The 18,186-nt window shown below is 34.8% G+C and overlaps 2 protein-coding genes across 4 annotated transcripts in view; one reads left to right on the plus strand and one right to left on the minus strand.

Moving 5' to 3' along the window:
- Positions 1–3,607: 3,607 nt before the first annotated feature.
- The window catches only part of LOC119636943 (slit homolog 3 protein), a 50,505-nt gene continuing 35,926 nt past the window's right edge, over positions 3,608–18,186 (minus strand). For 2 of the 3 annotated variants that reach the window (XM_038032692.1, XM_038032693.1), the window contains exons 2-7: positions 6,264–6,676; positions 5,656–6,137; positions 4,853–5,564; positions 4,612–4,770; positions 4,465–4,550; positions 3,608–4,389 (exon numbers count right to left, since the gene is read on the minus strand). In XM_038032692.1, coding sequence (XP_037888620.1) covers positions 3,885–4,389; positions 4,465–4,550; positions 4,612–4,770; positions 4,853–5,564; positions 5,656–6,137; positions 6,264–6,659 — 2,340 coding nt within the window. In that variant the 5' untranslated portion in view covers positions 6,660–6,676 and the 3' untranslated portion in view covers positions 3,608–3,884. The remainder of the gene's footprint in view (positions 4,390–4,464; positions 4,551–4,611; positions 4,771–4,852; positions 5,565–5,655; positions 6,138–6,263; positions 6,677–18,186) is intronic. The other variant, XM_038032695.1, reaches the window with a different exon arrangement.
- On the plus strand, positions 9,422–13,840 carry LOC119636948 (lysozyme). The gene is made up of 4 exons (XM_038032704.1): positions 9,422–9,825; positions 10,288–10,376; positions 10,457–10,520; positions 13,509–13,840. Exons 1-4 carry the CDS (start codon positions 9,669–9,671, stop codon positions 13,640–13,642), a joined length of 444 nt encoding a protein of 147 aa, XP_037888632.1. The 5' UTR covers positions 9,422–9,668; the 3' UTR covers positions 13,643–13,840.

The raw sequence follows: 18,186 nt of genomic DNA on the forward strand, positions 1-18,186 counted from the left end.
TTTTTTTTTTTTTTCAAACGAAAATCAATAAATGTCCTTTTGAGCTAAACGAAGGAACAAGAAAATGCGTTAGTGGACATTAAAGTGCGCGATAGTTCGTATGCATTAATTTGCAAATATAAAATGACTACAAACCAAGCACTGACATCTAACTGGTCATAAAACTAGTCAGCTAGTTAAACCTTTACATTAGGATATGTGTCGCGCGTTCACAATTAGTAGACAGACTGCCTTTGAGTATGAGTAACTGGGTAGTGGGTTAAATAAGTGTTTTTGCGTAAGTGTGTAAGCACTTCTAAACTCATAATGAAAGCGAAGGGAGGAAAAAAAAAATTAATACATGCTTTGACAGGCATCTAGTTGGCTACCATAGCACAAATACTTGGCGCTGTCAGCACGAAATGACCACAACAAAAAAAAATGGTCATACACAGGGACACATACATGTATGGTGGAGGGTAGGCGATGAATAAATATTCGATTATAAAAATGAATGAACGTAGAGCGTAAACAACATTTGTGACTCAAAGTTTTATAACAACATTTTGATTTCATTTATTAGGATAAGAGAGAAATATGCAGCACCGCTCTCTTGTCTCGCTCGTTGTCCTTAGTCCTACGTACAGACGAAACTTATTCACAATTCAAACAAGTAAGAACATTACAATCGGGCAAGGTCGAACATTGAATACCACACAACGCTTCGTCTAATTTGATAATAACACCACAAATATGACAAATATTGTTCGAGTCTAAAAAATAGGTTTGTGTGATCCAAATTCCTTGGCGTTAATGTTTATATCAAATTGCTGCCATGATGAAATATTAAAAATTCAACTTTTGCCCGAAGGGCTTACTCTTCGAGAAAAATTTTATATGGAGAAATAGACTCACGTGGTTGAAATTTAAACCATTTCCAAAAAAAATTTGATCATAAAACTTTAACAAATAGGCCTTTTTGGCATATAAGGACGTACACTCCTTAAGAATCCTTATATGGGGTGATATTCAAAAAATAGACTTACCTGATCCAAACTCGGCACAGTTGATTTCTTTGCCAATTTACTATTGTAAACCAATTTTCCCCATGAATTATTGAAAGTTAGATCTGTTTATCGTACAAAATTTAGGAAAGCTGTTGTAAGAGAAGGTATCCAAAACATGGTTTCAACCGAACCGAATTTATCATAGAAATTTAGAATGCCCAAAATACTCAGTCAATTTTGACGAAAAACTTTGAAAATTGCAATTTTTTTCCATATAATGACTTCTGTTAAGAGGGCGTTATATGGGGAGTGAGTTGAAAAAGTGAACCAATAGCGCCAGTGTATTAAATTTCATGAAAATATCTCAAAAATTGCTATCAGCAGGATGAAGATAAAAGTAAATGGACAGACAACAAGCGGACAGACGGACAGAGAGACTTAGATCGATTCAGAAAATGATTCAGAATTGATCGACATAACAAAAGGTGGTGATAATATACATTTGTACTACAAGTGGTGTAGGGTGAAATAAAATTATTAAAGCTCAAGTTAGAATATCCTTGATTTCCGATACATACTTAAGTTTATACTTTTATCTGCTTTTATCTTTTAACTCACTTTAAGTTTAATTAATTACATTTGATGTCATAAATATACTCGTGTACTCAGGAGAGTGCGTTAGAAGCAATTAAAACGATAATTACTAACTATGAAATTTTTTTCTCAAAACTTCTTGAAAACATTTATTAGGTCACCGGAAAGTTCTGTCCGTTGCATTTACAACAAATTTCAACGGGTAAGCGCATATTCATTTGACGCATCTTTAACTCTTCCTGACTATATACATAGTGACCTAGCAAATGGACTGAAATGAAGATGATTCATATCAGTATTAAGTAAGATGCGATCGTATGCCCATGGCTGCTGATAAAATCCATTCACGCCACGTGCACTATGTACAAATTACAACAACGAAGCAATGCTACAGAAGCATGTAGAAATTCATTGACAGTGTTTGGTGAAGGTACAGTTTATGAAAGAACATGCAGAAGATTGTTCAAAAAATTTCAAGGTCAAATAGGTGATTTCGAGTTTTCTAATCAGCCCCTCTCTAGGCGAGCATTGGAGCATATCTTTTTTTGACTATATCGGAGATTGAGAACAGGGTTGAGTCACATCAACGACCCGTTTCAGATCATATTCGAGAATCAAGATTTCGTTCTATTCTAAATACTTTCGGATAGATCTAATATATGCAATTTTAATCCTTGCAAAAAGCAAAGAGAGTTAGTCGAAGTCAGTTAGTCGTCAAACTTCGATGTCAAGCTATGCGAGCGTGACATGAAATAACACGTCGCTTAGGCGATGTCTTTTGTACGCGCATAAACATGCCAAGTGTAGGGGGAGAGGCAGTATGATCGCAGTTTAGACGGCTTACATTACATGGATTAGCACGTGTTACGCTTTCACCGACCGATCGTTTACTTTATGTGCCTGCACAGCCGTAAATTAGAATTTGAGCTCGACTACGAGGATTTGAGGGCCCGTATCTTAGGCTTTTAAGTTATGCGGCAGATCTTTGACTCCCTGGTAATACACGTTTTGGAAATTTGAGCGATTGCGACTCTTAGTTGATGGCAAAGAATTGAATTTGAAAGTAGAACCGATAACTAATGTCTAAGAAATTATACTATTTGGTAGATAAAGCCATGCACTTAGTGTAAAAAGTTTTCTAATCGGCGGACTAGCACGCTTTCAGTTAATGAATTATTTGTCACTTTTGATATATTCCCTTAAAGAAAATGACCTTGAAAATTTATTCCAACTTGATTGTAACTTTGAGTTCTTCTTTTGCTAAAATTATTTCAATATTTAAAACAAGTGGAAACACTATAGGTGAAAACGGCCCATTATTAAATACCATACACCAATCTACATTTATTTATATAACGACCTTCGAAAACAAAGTTTCACATGCGGAATGATCTCAAAAGTGTACCGATCCGAAACATTTTCGATACCGTTCGCCCCTTAGGCCAACACACACATATCAAACATCCCCAAAATATTTCAAAAATTTCATCCTGTAGGTTGAACACGGAAGAACAAGACAGAGGGACAGACAAGCCTTGGTCAATTCAGAAAGTGATTCTAAATCCATCGATGTAAGAAAAAGTGAACGTATTTGACGTCCTTCTGGGCGTTACTTCAAAATATGGTCTTTCGGGAATAATTCGTCTTCCAAAGATGAACGATGATGATGAACAAAAAGAGAATAAATTTACAAAATTTTATTAAAATCTTTGTGTTAATAATTTAGTTGTAATTGCTTTTTAGTATATAGTGAACCTTTTTAATCTAAATAGATAAAAAACAATTGTTATATAATTAGTCTTTTATGGTATCATTCATAGTGAGTCTCTGTTTTGTGTGTATTTGAGTGTGTATGCGTGCGTATATATTTTTATTAATTAGATGCCTTAATGAATGTTTTTATATACATACATGTATGCGCTTACATTGTTCTGTGTTCTTATAGTATGGCACACGATCAGTATGATCAATAAATCGAGAAACTAATGCCTTCATGTTATCGTGTTTGTGTCTGTGCATGCGAGTGTGTGTGTGTGTTTATGTAAGAGAGATATATATAGTGGACTTAAATTGCTTAAATTATAAAAATCTAACTTTTGGCTTAAACATTAAAGTAAGTAAGTGATTAATATTCCTTTGAAGTTTGTGTTATCGAAAGAAAAAAAAAAAAAAAAAAAACAAAAAAATTTATTAAAACTAAATATTGGTACATAGAGTACTATCACAAGAATCAGCGCAAAACGATTGTTTTTAACTGATTCACAAATATGGTCAATGTAATATCTGTCTCCCTTCCCCCTCCCTTCAAAGGCTTGTAGTAGCTTGTAGTTTCAAGTAACGCGCTCCATTTTCCGCATCAGCCAAACGAGCAATTTGTTCCGAGGCTGCATAACAGGTCGTAGCTGTCGGTGTACTTGAACGACTACTGTTCGCGGTTTGCCGTAAACGGGCAGCTCCCCATATTAGGACCGCAATTGACGTAACTAATATACCCAAACCCAAGCCAGGTAGGAAACTTCGATTTAGAGAATTGAAAATGTTAAAAGAATGCTTTGCATGTTGCACGTCGTCTTGTTGCACGGTTAGGGAATTAAATTTGCGACTATTAATCGCATAATCTTCGGTTTGTGAATCATCTACAGAACTACGATCGTATTTCGAGAGATCAGCATATGGATGACGTCTAAATTGACGAACTTTTGCCAAAGAATCGCCAGAACTTAATTGCAATTGCGTGATATTTGAACAGCCCACGGTTAGTTCAGCTTGAGGATTGCGATCTTGGATCATAACCAAGCAAAACCGGTAGCTGAAAACAAAAAAACAAAAAAGAAAAGAGAAAAATTTTTACAAAATTTTTTTATATATTTTGCTTACTACCCACCTCTCGCCTACATCCAAAGTGGAGCTATCCGGCACAATGACACTAACTGTATTTTGTCCATTAATGATTTTACTTTCGCAATGTATCTGTAAATGTGAATATATGTGTGTGTGTGTGTGTGAATAATTTGAATTAAGAGGACATTACGTCTTTTATTACCGGTGAGTTGTCAATTAAAATCTCGTTAATATTCTCCTCCTTATAAACGAATATTGCATCGCACATGTAATCAGCTTTACTTAGATTTATAATCCAAGTTAAGATTAGACCATAATCGGCTGAGTAATGAATTTCATGTAATACAATCTGAAAAAGCCAATTATAACCAGAGAACTTAAGAAATAATGAAAATCCTACAAAGAAACCATTTTTGATAACATTTACTTACCTCTTCTGACAGATCTCGAATATGCGTCGAGTGATTTTGTTTTGTGATCGCCTCCAGTTGCTCGATTATATTTGCATTATCTTTTTCCGCATTATCCATATCACAGTTAAGCATTTCCATGGGTACTTGGATCAGTGGAGCGCCTTCCAATTTAGGCGGAGTTACGCAGGTTATTGTAATAAGATCTTGTGTCAATTGTTTAGCTATTTGCAACCATTCGGCAAATTCACGCATTGTACAATCGCAAGATAAAGGATTCTCTTGCATTGAAAGACTTTTTAATTCTCTTGCACCATCCATTGCATGCTTGGCTACTATAGAGATATCATTGCCAGATAAACGCAAATCGGTTAAAGAGGGTAAAGGAGTAATTAGATCGGCAGTTAAGGCCCTCAAGAAATTATGCGTTAAATCCAAAATTTTCAAACGCGTCAAATGCTGTAGAGATGCGCTCGATATTGCCACGATGCCATTGTAACTTAAGTCCAAGCTTTCCAACGTACCTAAACCGTAAAAGGCATGATCTTGTAAAACATCGATTTGATTATGACGTAACGACAACGTAGTAAGACGCGAATAATTCATTAAAGCCTTATTTTGTATGCTCTTAATGAGATTACGATTCAGATTCAAGCTGGATAATTGCTTCAGTATAGGAAGCGTGGAGGCTGTTAGTGGGCCATTTAAATTATTGGCACTTAAATCCAAATCTCTGAAATTAAGAATTTTTTTTTTAAATTTTCCAATAGAGTTTCTTGATCTCATCATTTCTCTTTCTCTCTCTCTCTCTCTCTCTCTCTCACCTTAAACTGTAGCATTGTGTTAAAGCTTTCAAACTACTCGCATAGTCTCCCAAACGATTACCGCCCAATTTTAAGAATTCTAATTTACGCAAATTGGCGAACGTCCTCTGCGATATGCTTGAGATTTGATTATTGCTCAGATCCAGATACTCTAAGTTGATCAAAGAGGTTAAGTCTGAGCTGCTCAAAGCTTTTATTCTATTATTCGATAAGTCTAAACGTTCCAATTCCACTAGCAACGATATCGAACTCCATGGTACGCTGGGTAAAGCGTTACCGGGCAAACCCAAAGCCAATAGGGGGCCTTTTATATCCATAAAAGCCGACTTGTGTACACGTTTTATTTCGCCCGACGAAATGATTAAACAACGCAACGATACGCCCTCAAAGATACGAGCATCACTGAGGAATGTAACGTTACGCAAAGCAATATCTAATAGGGCTACGGAGAAAGGTGAATTGCGCAAGTTATCGGCCAAAACCTGAGGGAGAAGAAAATTAAGAAAAGAAGTTATATTTGGAATTCTCTCTCACTCTCCCTCTTTCTCTTTCTCTCTTTCTTTCTCTCTCTCTCTTTCTTTCTCTTTCTCGCGATTTATCATGCTTACCCCTAAGCCATGCAAGTCACCGTTACAGCGAAGAGTGTGAGGCAAGTCGCAACCACATTCCAAACTACGCATTCCCGTTATGTTAGGACAACGCCACTCCGTACTAGAGTCGCCGATCGGTATAGAAGAGACGTCTACAGTTTTACGTTTCTTCGACGAACTTTTATTAAAGAATTTCGCCGTTTGTTTAAGGGTCGCAGAAGAGGTTATATTTTTTTCATCTTTAATAGCTGGCGTTAAGCGAGTTACTATAGTCGTAGTCGAGGTTGTTGTAATTGTTGTATTCGTTATATTTGCATTGACATTGATTAGCTTGTCCACGACAATCATTCTAACTTTGGTTAAATTTAATAGCATTAAAAATAACCAAAAATTCACAAAATGTTGCAGCAACATGTTGTTGAGAATGAAAACTAAAATAAACAAAAAAAAAACAAAATAAACACAAAATAAATAAATTAAAATGATTTTTTTATTTTAAACAACAGTGGAAATTTTGATCAATGTCTACTTCCTTTCTTTTTTTCTATACAATGAATAAAAAATATTTATGCGTTTATTTTACTTGTACATGAACACATATATATACATATATATATATATATATGCATACATGCATATATTCTAACTAACCATACAATAATAAATAACTTGACCTAATTTCGTTGACATGTTGACACATTTTATTCCATTAAATTAAACCAACTATTATCTGTTCAGTGGATGTGCAACAATTTGCCAAATTTAAATTAAATAAAGAAAGTGAAAACAATTTTTTTTTTTTCTTTCATTTTTTTCCTTCTTTGCAATGATTGTGCTGCACTTAGACGAGCTTTCCATATGAATAGAAGACACGTTGACTTATTTATTTTTGTAGACAAATAAATCTACATATGTATGCTTATGAACTCTCAATTCAAATGTACATTCCATGTGTCACGTAGCATTTGCTTTTGTGAAACCCATAAGCTTTAGCAAAGGTTTATTAACTTGGTCCACATTCTGTTAATGTTAATCTGATCTTTTATGCATAGAATTTTAGATCGTCAGACCATCATTTATTTCTATTATATATCTGAGTTTAAAGATTTATTTGAAAATGTTAGATAGGATGCCCAAAGTGAACTGTATCTGAGAAAAACCATGTAACTAAATCAAAACGAGGATCAGTTAGGCCGACCTATAAGTTCAGCGTACGCAAAATAGCTCCCAGGATAGATAGTGAAAACTCTTTCGTCTGGCCAACTACAGCCCAGCTCTAGGCGCTATGTAGCTCCATAGCTCCATAGCTCTATGTAGTTTACGTGGGTGCATTATCGTCTAGCCTTAAACACATCGCTCTAGATAGCACACAGAGAGTGAAAACATGCACTCAGCGCCACAGAGTCTGAATGTTGTCAGCCCCGATAACTCTTCAGCCCTTTATCTGGTGGGAAGTGCCTTAAAACATATCCACTTTCCTGCGAGCTGCTGTTCGACGCAAGTTTAGCTTTGTCATTTTTTTTTTTTGTCAATTTCTCCTCATATTCTATTTATCCATATGTCTCTTTTTCACACCGTTGGTTATACGAAGAATCTTTTGTCATTATTTTTATCGTCCATTGAATAGAAATATATTTGTATAAATAGTCAAGTAAGGTCGCCGTTTAATCGAATAAAATGCTGATTAACTTTACCAATTTTACTAATTGTAGCGATTAACACTTAATCGACATTTACGCCTCGCATATATGATGGGAGATGAGAATTTTAAAAGATGAAATGAAAGAAGAAGCAAACTATCTGTTTTGGTTTTTACAGATTTTTTTTTTTTTTTTGTTCATATCGCGTTACGCGATAGTGGCTTTAGTTTTTCATCCGTAGACGTACAAATATGCAACATATTGGATTTCTCATTCCGTTTGCAGTAATCGCGAATGCATCATAAGGAAGCCTATAACGTTCGTATACATGCATCGTGAAATTTTCGCTCAATTTCTTAAGGTTCTCGGATTTTTTGCTTTCGGAAAGGTAAAAACACTTGAAACTCGAACTGAAAACATGTAGTATATAATAATGTAAGCTTTGGTATTAATTCGATATTTATCAATGTTTTGACAGTCACTAAACTGATATTGCCATAAATTCGTACGATATCCAAGATATCGCTTAAGGAGTACTTTTCTTAAATTTCTATAAAGTTCAAATAAAAAATATATATATATATATATATATATATAGTTGATCATAGTACGCTATTAAATACCTCACATTAAGCTACCATTCATTATTCATGTAATAACTTTTCAAAGTAAGGCATTATATGAGATCTCGTCGAATAAATGAAGCGATTCGAAACATTCTCGATACCGTCCGCCCACATAAACGTATCAAATTTCACCAAACCATTTCAAAAACTGGAATCCATAAGTTGAACCGAACAGGCTGACAGACAAGCTTAACAAAGCGCGTTAGCATGCCAAAGATAGGAGAATGAAGGGGACGTATGGACAAACACGCTTAAATTAAATCAGAAAATGCTTTGAAACGATCGACATAATAAAAGTTAGGTTTCTCTCAACTTTTTCTCGGTGTTGAATACATACGCACAAACATAATATAGCCGTGTACCATGACAATTTTTGTGGATATTGAGACTTGAAAGCTTCGCTTCTTGTTCTGCCAAAGGAACGAATCAGAATAGCATTCAATTAATTAGAAAAGTTTTCAATCAGATAAGGTAAGCTTCGATTATGTAAACATGAGCTTTTAAAATGCCCTTCTGCCCTTCGGTTTTCTTCATAGTCTGCTTTTTTGTTCTAATTATCAGTGCTCGTAATATTGCTAAAGGCACTTTATCTTGATCGTAGGAGCTTAAAAGAAATTCGTTCTTTGCCTTGGAAAAGACAAACAGAGACTGTTAAATAGCCCATAATAGCATGTAGTCACATATGTTTAAATTAAATTTCGCACTTTCGTTTGTTGCAAAAAGCAAGAAAAAAAAAAAAAGAAAAGAGTAATAGAAATCATTAACTATTGTATGCGAGCGCGTAAATATTATGTGACAAATAAATTTATAACGTAATCAAATAAAAGTGAATGCGAGATTGTTGCAAGACACCAGACCAAGCCCCGAGGCTTTAAAAGATCTCAAACTTTGCAAGAATCAAACAGTGAGTAGTTAAAATTAGAACGTGTTGCATATTAGCGATGCGCGTGTGTATGTGAATTTGCAAATTCTTTCATTTGATAAGAGAAAAGTGAATCCTTTTTTGTGCTTTGCTCAACCGATATAAGTTGAATTTAAATGTGCGAACATTTGAAATCTCGCATCTATCTGCATAGCTAACCATTTCTTTCATTGTTTTAAAGTTAAATATTAATTAAAAAAAAAAAAAAATAAATAAAAAAAATAAACGATAGAAAATGAATTTTAAAAATTTCTGCGTAACGAGATATCTTGTGCTACTGCTGCTGTTAATTTTCAATTTCTTGGCCAAAAATCAAGCTAAAATGTTTACAAGATGTCAGTTGGCCAAAGAATTGTTGCGCCATGATTTTCCTCGAAGCTATCTATCAAATTGTAATTAATTTATAAATTTAATAATTAAAAAATATGTAGAACAAGTGAGACCACTATAGCGGACCTACATCACTTCGTCTATTACATTTATTCATATAATGACTTTTTAAAACAATGCTTCATATGCGACGTGTCTGATTCGAGTTATTTCGAATAGGGCTCGTCCTTGGTTCATAAACTATCCGTGCGTCACCTCTCTTCGAAATATCTCAAAAATTCACTACCTTGGACGCACGAAAACGAAGCGGACAGACGGACAGACAAACTCAGATCGATGCAGAAAGTGCTTCTGATTCGATTAGTGTAGTTAAAGACGGGTCTACCTCAAGTCCTTCTGGGTGTTGTATATATTCGCGAAAACTTACTACGCCCTTCTTTCACATGTGATGTAGGGTATAAAAATTTCTTGAAGGAGTCCTTTTTTTATTATTCTTTTTATTATCATTATTGTTGTTATTTAAGGGGTTTGCTTAGTGGAGAATGAGAGCGGTCGTAGTACTTCAAAAGTAACACAATTACCCAATCAATCAGTTAGTTACGGTCTATTTCAGGTAAAAGATGAATTTCTTTTGATTTTTCGAGTTTTTATGAAATTTCATTTTGTTGTTTTTCTTTTGTTTTTCGTCTTTAGATAAACAGTAAAAATTGGTGCCGCAAAGGACGTAAAGGTGGCATTTGCAATATAAAATGTGAAGGTAAGTAAGTAGTGTGAAGTTAAAATTGATTATAATCATAAATAAGAGGAGTAAAAAAGTAAAAAAAAAAAAATTCCAAAAATTTCTATTTCTTCTTGCAATCGTTAAAAATTCGGCAAAAATATTTGGAGCATGAAATATGCATTGAACTTCCCGTTTAGTGCATATTGTATCCCTTCTGTACCTCTACAGTTTTGATTAAGTTAAATAGTGAAGTAGATTAACCCATACGTGAACATCTATCTGCTCTTTAAAGTCTTTACGTAACTTACGATAGAACGACAAAGTTAGTTACAAAATTTCCTCTTCTTCCATTATCCGGTTAGTTTCCAAAGTTGAGAAAATCAATCTGCGTTTTCAGTCAAGCTTGAACCTTTTTTAGTTTCTTCTTCACCTGGCTTTAAGCATTTTGTCTTGAAATTCTCGACGAAAATTCAGGGAGAATCGCCTAAAGGTTCTCGATTACCTTCATATGTTTATCAATTATTTGAAAGGACACTTAGGGATGGATAACCGAGAGTAAATGTGAAATTGTGATCTAACGAAATTCAGTCCGAGCCGAATATAAACCATACTTCACCGATCGCTATTGACTTCAATAGCTCTAGTGAAATAAAGTTGAATAACTTTAAGTTGTTCCAGTTTGTTGACCGTCTAGGAATATGGCCGTTTCAAGTTTACGCTCACTTTGGTAGCAACCAGAAATACGCTTCAAAAACCATTACGTGCGTTTAATCTTAGCTCCCTTAAAGTTCTTAGCCATGTGTGTCAGTTTAAGGAACCATCCGTCTGTTCGGAAGCCCGTCCACCTAATCAAAAGATTGGCCGCCTCTTCGAAGGATCTTCGAAGAACCGAACGGATTAATCAAAGACTCATCCAAATGTTCGAAATCCCCGCCCATCTCTTTAAAGAATAAGTTATCTCCGTTTGTTAGACTGCCGTTCTTCTTAAAAGCCAACTCTTGCTTGCGGTGGGTAATATCTGCTAAAAGGATAACTCGCTTGCCCGAAAGACTGTTCGCCTTTTTGAATAATTGTCGAAATCCCCGCCCACCTCTTTAAAGAATAAGTTATCTCCGTTTGATAGACTGCCGTTCTTCTTAAAAGGCAACTCTTGCTTGCGGTGGGTAATATCTGCTAATAGGATAACTCGCTTGTCCGAAAGACTGTTCGCCTTTTTGAATAATTGTCCGCCTGTGCGAAAAACCAAACATTGGCTTAGAGTTTCGTCTTTCTATTCGAATGGTCTGGCTTGTTTGTTGATGTTCTATTCAAAGAATCGCTCGTCAATAGTAACCAGAAATAAATTGGAAAAGACTTCACAATTTCCATTTGTTCTTAACTAATGTAAGCTTTCTCGTCAAATTTGTTTGCTTAAAGGACAATTTAAAACTAATTCTCTTTCCCCAGTCGAAGGGTCGTTTATTTCCTCGAAGGACAGTCGACCTGCCCGTAGGGCCCTCCACTGATGATCGTCCGCCATAGGACGGGTTGGTCGAATGAATGACCATCGAGTGATCGTGCCTCTATTTGAATGTTCATTCGTGTACCCGAAGGGTCGTCCATACTTTCGAATTAACGTCCGTCTGCTGCAAGGACCGTTCACTTATTCGTCTAATGGTCTAGCTATTCGAATGGTCGTCTGCATGTTCGAATGGCCAAAAAGGCCCGCTTTGAACGGCGTAGTTTGTTCGCTTATGGTGTAATCGAAGCATCACACATCAATTCAAAGAATGGCTCTTACAGTGGGTCTGCCCATTCGAAGAACGCTTGTTTGTTTAGGCGACGGAGTGAGCGCCGCTCTAGATCCGTAAAACATGAGACAAAATCCATCACCTCGGTCCTATCACTTAAAAACCATCGAAGAAATTCCAAAGACATTTGGTAAATGCATATATTACCTCGACTATCGTTAAAAGTTCAGTGCGGGATTGGCTCCAGACCGAGAACTTATACGTTTCAAGTAATGAAAAGAGCTCCGAAATGTCTATAAATTTTGTATGAAGGGATGAATGTGTCCCTGTTTCAATTTTTAGATTGCATTACGGGTGATATAAGAAAAATATTCGTAGACATTAATTAAGATTTTGTTTCCCTGAGACACGTCTAAGTAGGTAGTAGTAGAAGCCAAACACTTAGACAAACAAAATGTATGGTCGAAAGATCTAGTAGAAGTGGTCTTTTACCATTTGTGCCCAATCGTGTGGATCGATTGGACGCATCAGTGTTTTACTACCCACTTTTCACAAAGGCTCACTTATTCGCATAAAAGTTAAAGAGTAATACGGTGTAAATTGAATTTTAACTTAATCGCTTTAAATTCGTTACCGTAAAAAAGAAAAAATCCTCAATTAACGGTTGATACTTTCGATTCAAAAGGGGTTAACTCTGTATGATACAATCAGTAATACAAGCACGCCTAACAACCCACGTACAATTATAATCTAGACGCTAGAAAGAAAAAAAAAAAACATTAACTTTGAGTGTATGACAAAAACCGCTCTCTTTACTTTTACCAGTTGTTGTTGCTGTGTTTACTTTATTCACCTCGACATCAGCGCATGCAATAACTTTATGTTATCCGTTTTGTAACCGAGAGAATAAAAGGCCCAAGGTTTTTTTAAAAAATCGATCGATGAACATGATACATGAAACTCTTCTTCCCTCTGTTGAGTTATTTATCCCTTTCCTAGATATATGAGAAGAGTTGCATTTTCAAAATAATAAATGCCGAGCGCAGGCGCCTCTTAATAAGAAGAAGAAAATGAATAAGAAGAAGCTTTCGCATTTCTTAAAGCCGTTTATGTTAACATTTGAAAAAATTGGAAAAAAAAAATTCCAAAACCCCTTTTCGAAAAGCACACATACAACAATGAACATAACTACTTAAGCTAATATACTAAATGGGTGTTAGAGATTCGACTTGATATAGCATGCGTGCAATTAATGCATTATTGTTTGTCTTCTTTTTTTTTTGCTCTTTTGTAGACTTCCTTAGCGATGAAATTTCGGATGATTCTCGTTGTGCTATGCAGATTTTTAATCGTCATGGCTTTCAGGCTTGGCCTGGTTGGGTAAATAAATGTCGTGGGCGAGCAATGCCTGATGTTTCCCGTTGTTGAGCACACACACGCACACACACATGCACTAACACACAACCGCAAACACACAATCGCACATACACGCAACACATATACACGATACAATAAATGACAATTTTTTTTGTTTTCTTTCTTCCTATATGTCTCTCATGGATGTCGTTAACAGTTCATATACATAAGATATTGTAATAATAATAATATGTTAATAATAAAATTATTTGAATAAAAAGAATTTATAAGTGAAACTAAAATCATAAGAGTTTTGATTATATTATATAAATGACTGACCTAAGCTAATTTCTATTTATTTATAGTTAATTTTTATTTTAAGTTAAAATTACTTTTAACCTCGCATCTAAATTCAAATAATATCAATGCTTAGAGAATATAAAAGAGTTACTTAAGAAGGTTAGAGCGCCCTGCAACGAATCATGGATATCCCATTTCCTCAAGGTGTTAGCGTTACATGAGTAGGGGTGTAGGTAAGTATGTGTTCGCGGGGTCAAATCTTGGCGCGGTAGAGTTTACTTTAGTCGTAGCTATGGGAAATGCTCACGCCTACTTCCCTATCTTATTCGCTTTCCTTCACTTTCCACTTCTTTCCGACCGCCCCGTCCGTATTACACGAATAGACGACATTAGCTGAGTGATTGGTAATATATTAGAAAACAAAACAGATACATATACAAATAGATGGTAAATTATTTGATCTGGTGGCATATTCATGTTGTCAAGACGTTTGCAACACGCAACGAGGAGTTTCAAAAGCCCCAAAAAGTAAGTATATTCTTGATTAGCGTTAAATTCTCAATTCACTTAAGCATTTGTGTTTATTCGGTAGTCCGTCTGTCCGTTAGTCCAACCGTCCGTTTTTGCAAAGAGTGGAGTAAATAAAAATGAAATTTAACAAAAACAATGAAAATTGTTCCACACAGTGGTTGGTATACAATGCAACATAAACTAAGAACATCTTTGTTTTCTTGCGTTGTTGTTCATTACTCATAATCGGCCTTACAACCATGATATAAATTTGCAAGCAAATCCTAAAAAAAAGGAGAAATGAGTGACGATCACCCGTTATTCTATTGTTTAAAGATAGTGGATATAAAAGATGCGGTCACAGCCGAATATATTTTTCTTACTTCTAGTCTACGTAATTTGTAAATTTTATCTTTTCAATGGATGCTTAAATGGAGTATTTTGCAACGCTTCTAAATATTACAACTGGCTTGCAATCTCTAACAGTTCTCTACGCTTTGATGATGACGAGTGAGATAATGAAAAATTTTCCCAACACTCATTACGAACAAAATCATAGTTTCCTACCGGAATTATCTCTGTAAAGTAATAAATTAATAATAAAAACAAAAAAAAAAAAAAAAAGCATTTATAGATTAAGAAAAAAACAAAACATTAAAATAATTTCTAAGAGAGGAAAAATGAGAGGCAACAAGAACACAAATTTTTATATATAAAAGAGTTGAGGCCGAATCTTCTATACCCATCACAATTAGCTTAAAAAAAAAAAGTCGTTGCAAATGCCATTTTCACGTTCAACATTATTTGGGAGGCGTGAATTATTCTTCCCACTTTTGTACGGCTACTGCACAAGCACTCATAGAATATAAATATTTTTAGATATGTTGTTTATGGGTCAACAATGGTTTGGTTTGGTTTTGCCTTTGAAAGCGGATCCGTTCTCAGTTTATCTTACCAATGTCAAGCTTGGGCTGCATTTGTAGTATTTAAGCGAAATTTTGATTCTCATATTTCATGTCTGCGACGGACGGCCAGAGGGGCAGACGGACACGCTTAGCTGAATTGCGACACTGCTGACAATGGCGAAGAATACATATATACTTTATTATGTCTTTGAAATTTTCTTTCATGTGTTGCGTAAGCTTTGTCGAAATCAATGTATTCATCGTTCTATGGGGCATGGGTATAATTAATCAACAGCTAACTATTGCATAGAGCACTGTCGCGCTTTCAAAACATTTAGTAATTTTCTGCAAAACAATTTTTAATTCAATCTTTGCATAATAGTTGACCGGTTTGCGTTAAGAGAGGCTTTAAAATAACTAAAACTTTCATTAAAATCTTGAAAATTAATTCCTAGAAATATTTAGCGATAACAATTTCTATCTACACGTGCCAGCCACAAAATCTCTCTAAATGTAATATTTATATGTATATTTTCTAAGAATCATGAGATTTCAATGTTACGCTATTAATGGTTACAGATGTCTGTTGTTATTAAAATAAACGCAGCTCGAAATTAAGAAAAAACTGTATTTTTCAAAATAACAACAATTTGAAGATAGTATGCCTTGTAATGAGCGACTGACTATAGCTTGCATACATAACAGCACTGTCGTTCATGCCCAAAAACACCTCTATGCGAAACGGAGCAGCACATGCGCACTTATAACGCTAAACTAAAAGAATCCGTAAAAAAATTCATGAAAACTTTTCATTACCAGAATGATTTCAAAACCAAGATCGACATAAAATAACTTCAAAATAAGTTCACAATACTAAGATGGCTAAGCCCTTCATTAAGCCTAAAATAGGTGGCAAATAGTCTGTGGGATTTTCGACAGATAGTTTTAAGTCCAACGTAGATGTAAGAATTTTAATGAGCTTTTTATACAACTTTTCTTGCATATATTGTAGGGCTTTTCCTTTTTGTTAAGCGCCAAGAATACGAAGCTTGTCTAGTGCAATTTAGTGCTATTCCTTTCGCCTTTGATCAGTCCGATAGGGAAAACATTCTGACCGATGAGAGCGTCTTCCCTTCCTTGCCTGTCAGGTAATGGATTTTCTTTAAAGGGGATGGAATGTAGTCCATTATCAAAATACCCTACGTGCTACACGATACAACCTTTCAAAACAAAGTCTTATATAAGATGTGGTCGAATAAGTGGTCCGATCCAAAACGTTTTCGTTAGCATTCATCCTTGGACTAAAACATGTCTTTGTACCAAAATTCATCGAAATAACTAAAAAAAAAATTAAGACCTGCAGCTAGAACTCAAGATAATAATGCGGACATAGTGACAGACAAGCTTAGATCAATTTAGGAAGCGATTCTGACTATCTGGAGTCTTTTTACATTTTGCTTACATCCATACAAACTTAATATACTCTTGCACGAAAAGGGGTGTCGCGTATACAAATAATTTTCAAATATTTTTGAAGCGTCATAAGTCAAAGTTGGTAGACTTGAAAAAATTAAGACTTGAAATATAAATAAGGACAAATTTCATAACATAATAAAAATTTTCGTGCATTAAGTAAATATTTTCAGTATATCGACACAATTGAAAGGCAATCTAAAATTTTTTCAATTAAGGAAAACTTGCTGCATCCTCTAAATTTCTACTATAGCGCCTTTCAACAAGTGATGTCTTTTTAAAATTTTTCACGCGATAAAGTCTGCACTCCACCAGTTGCTTTGCTGACTACAATCCATAACATGAACTTCAACCCAAGTGACATAAGTTAACATCGTTTGCGAACGCAAATCGTTCTCTGCAACCGTTGAACGAAGAGCTTTTTTTTTAAAATATGATCGCATTATCCCGAGCTTGAAAGCCGAACTATGTTATCTTTCGCTATGTAGAAGATATTATTCGACTATTTCTCTGAGGTTCTTGGAAACCCAGGTACGAAAATTTTGCTTGTACATAACTACATAGAGAGAGGTAAATACCTCCTCATTATTCAGATTAATTTTTAACCATGCATTTGCAGCATCCAATCATGCGATATGCGCAACGAAGGTAGTCTGTCCATAACAAATGTCAACACAATGACAGGTAAAAGATGATGCGAAATTTCAACTGGAAACTCTTGCTAAGGGGCTCTTTATTGTTTTATTGCGTTATAAGACTACTGTCTGTAGTCTTTTAAATTCACGCGATAATAATAATTCTGGTAATTAATTGAAAACGTAAATTAAAATATATATTTATTTTTGTACACGTAACGTGATAAATTGTAATTTCTTGTTGGGATGTCAACAAAAAATCGCAAGAGAACGATTGAGATAAATTTATGCGTCGGTGTTTTCATTATCACTAACGAAAGATGAGGTAATCTACGTTCGTCAGTTTGTTTGCAATATTCACAAATAATTCATAAGCGAATTGGGAAATCTATTGAAAAAAAATTTTTTTTTTTTTTTTTTTTTTTTTTTTTTTTTTTTTTTTTTTGTTAATCACACAGGGGATGTCCAACTAAGATGCGTAAGACCGTGATTGCCAGAAAGCAAAAAGGAACGAGAAAAGAGATAGGGAAAGTGATGGCCACAGCTTCATATGATAAGCATTATGCCTTCACCACTGTTACGGATCAAAGTAAACTCTACTAACAAAAAAAAAAAAAAAAAATACATGACATTGTTTCATTTTTAATGTAATACAATTCTGATTTTTAAAAATTTTACTTGTTGTCTTAGCCATTCTTGCTCGTAGCATGTATTTTTGTTGTTGTGGAATTAGTTGTATCCAATAGTACGTTGTTGTGGTTTAGTCTACAGAAATTGTAAAAAGAGGAAAAGA

This window comes from Glossina fuscipes, unplaced genomic scaffold (assembly GCF_014805625.2).
Source record: "Glossina fuscipes isolate IAEA_lab_2018 unplaced genomic scaffold, Yale_Gfus_2 42, whole genome shotgun sequence".
In the NCBI taxonomy this organism is placed as follows: Eukaryota; Metazoa; Arthropoda; class Insecta; order Diptera; family Glossinidae; genus Glossina; species Glossina fuscipes.